Genomic DNA, 2,278 nt, shown 5'->3' with positions numbered 1-2,278 from the left:
GATACAGATCACAACTCATGATGTAAAGAGCAGCAGCAATTCTCTCAGTCAGGCCAAGAGCCTCCCTCCCCCACCCCCCCAGAGTTGTTAAGCTATGACCCTGTGAGTACTAAATAAATACAATTTTAACTTAAGGATTTATTTCTGTTTTTACAGTGAGTATATGGGTCCTGACTCTACTGTAGGTGGCAGGGCGTCCGTGCAGATCCTCTGCTCTCAGGCTTTGACCCGACTTCACGGGGTTAGGGCTAAATAAGGCCAGCACTGCCCTAATACCACCTTACTGCACCCTAATCCCCACCCTGACGTGAGGAGTTATCCTGTCTCTCACTCATCCATTCAGCCTGTCAGGGAGAGTCTCACAAATGGCAGTAAGCAAGCAAAGTGTCTGTGGTGGCTTCCTGCTTGTTAACCTGACTATATCCAGAACTGGAAGGTTCACCAGTGATGCTAATCTGGAGGCTAGGAGATATAAGTTTCTGACCTGGATCTTGGCATGGAGATCTTGAGGCATAGTGGCTTATGAATTCCAGATTAAGACAGGAAGATCTGAGTTCAAGGTCATCTGGGATTAAAGGTTTGGTGGCACACGCCTTTAATCTGTGCCACACATTCTGCTGGAGACCTACATAAGGTCACTGGAAGAAGGAAGATTCACTCTCTTCTTTGCCTGCTTGTCTTGTGGGACTGAACACTGCTAGATCCTTGGACTTGNGTTCACAGCTGGATCTCACGGAGGCATTTCCTCACCCAAAACTCCTTTCTCTGTGATGACTCCAGCTTGTGTCAAGTTGACACACAAAACCAGCCAGTATAGCTTCCTATCAGAGCAGTCTGAGTTCACTATCTCCATTTCTTCCTAAGTCAGGAATCTCAGACTCACCCTGAACCCCTTTGTCCTCTAAAGGGAAAGTGAGCTAGAACAATCGCCTCATAACTGACAAGCCTGAAGCACATCTTACCGTTCCTTAAGGCTCTGCTGTTCTGAATCCACACCTTTTAAATTCTTTCATACTTGCTTTCGATATTCTCCTGACAATTTTTTCCCTTTCTTGTTCCCAGGTTGGTGGTCAGGCCATCACTGGTCCTAACACTCCTCCTCCTTTAGGACTCCTCAGGATCTGAGTAAGGTTCCATCCTCTGCTGACCCCCACATCACAGTCTACAGCTCTGACTGCCTCAAGCTCCAGACATGAGTAATCAAATGCCTATGAGATGTTTCCAATATGCCTAAGGTCATAACCTTCCCTTGGAAACCTGCTCATTCTCCTGCATCTTTACTCTCTTCACTCCGAGTACCAGCCCTCACTGAACCAATGCCAGACTCAAGTCTCCCACTAGACTCCTCCTACACAATGCCTCCAAGACTATCTCCTCTGTAAGCACTGCTGTCCAACTTGTATTTGGTTGGTTTGTTCTGCCTCCTACCACTCACCCACTGCTAAGTCCTTCGTGTTCTAAGGAACAGCTCCCATAACGAGAAAACACCAGGAGGTTATCAGTCATTTTGATATTAATTTCTTACCGTTGCCCCCATATCCTCAAGTTGCTTTGCAAATGTCCTTGAGTAATTCTCTGTCCCTTTGGAAGACCATACTTCAACATAGGCCACAACATCTGAAAATAAGCAAGATGTTAGCAGGAACCACACACTAGGAATTGCACACCCCCTCCCGCAACAGATTCTTCTCTTGTTCTGTTTATTTTAGGGGAAAAAGGTGAAAGTTTCCTATTACGTGAAGATTTCCTATTACGTATCTATTCAAAACATCATCCCTGCTATTTTGGTAGTATTTTAAGTCTTCCTCATCCAGGCTTAATTATCCTGGATTATGCTTTCTGTAAAGAAACAGATATAGTAATCATTCCAGGCTTTCTGGCCCAGACTATCTTCCAATAACACGATTTTATGGCCATAGCATAGTCAAGCTAATACAGTTCGGTTCTAATAAATTTATATGAAGTTGGGTATCTTAGCACATAGTGATTATAAAGTAGAGGCAAGAGGATCAAGAGTTCTACGCCAAAGCCTGTGGTGGTGGTGGTATATCCCTTTAAAACCAGTATTTGGGAGGCAGAGGTAGGCAGATCTCTGAGGCCAGCCTGGTCTACAGACTGAGACAGAGTTTCCAAGTCCAGGAAAGCTAGAGCCACACAGAGAAACTTTGTTACACAAGCAAGCCCCCACCCCCACCCCAGACCCCCAAACCAAATAAAAAAACAGGGGTAAGTCAGCCTCAGCTACATAGCAAGTTGGAGGCAAACTTGCTTTCTAAAA

The 2,278-nt window shown here is 45.2% G+C and overlaps 1 protein-coding gene across 1 annotated transcript in view; it reads right to left on the bottom strand.

Annotated features, from left to right (window-relative positions):
- Mcph1 (microcephalin 1) overlaps positions 1-2,278 on the bottom strand; it is a 255,579-nt gene that overhangs the window by 200,851 nt on the left and 52,450 nt on the right. The window contains exon 3 of the mRNA XM_029480675.1: positions 1,526-1,617. Within this exon, the coding sequence (XP_029336535.1) occupies positions 1,526-1,617 (92 nt within the window). The remainder of the gene's footprint in view (positions 1-1,525; positions 1,618-2,278) is intronic.

This window comes from Mus caroli, chromosome 8 (assembly GCF_900094665.2).
Source record: "Mus caroli chromosome 8, CAROLI_EIJ_v1.1, whole genome shotgun sequence".
NCBI classification, from domain to species: Eukaryota; Metazoa; Chordata; class Mammalia; order Rodentia; family Muridae; genus Mus; species Mus caroli.
Note: the sequence above shows the minus strand (reverse complement) of the source record. Positions and strands in the feature narration are given on the sequence as shown.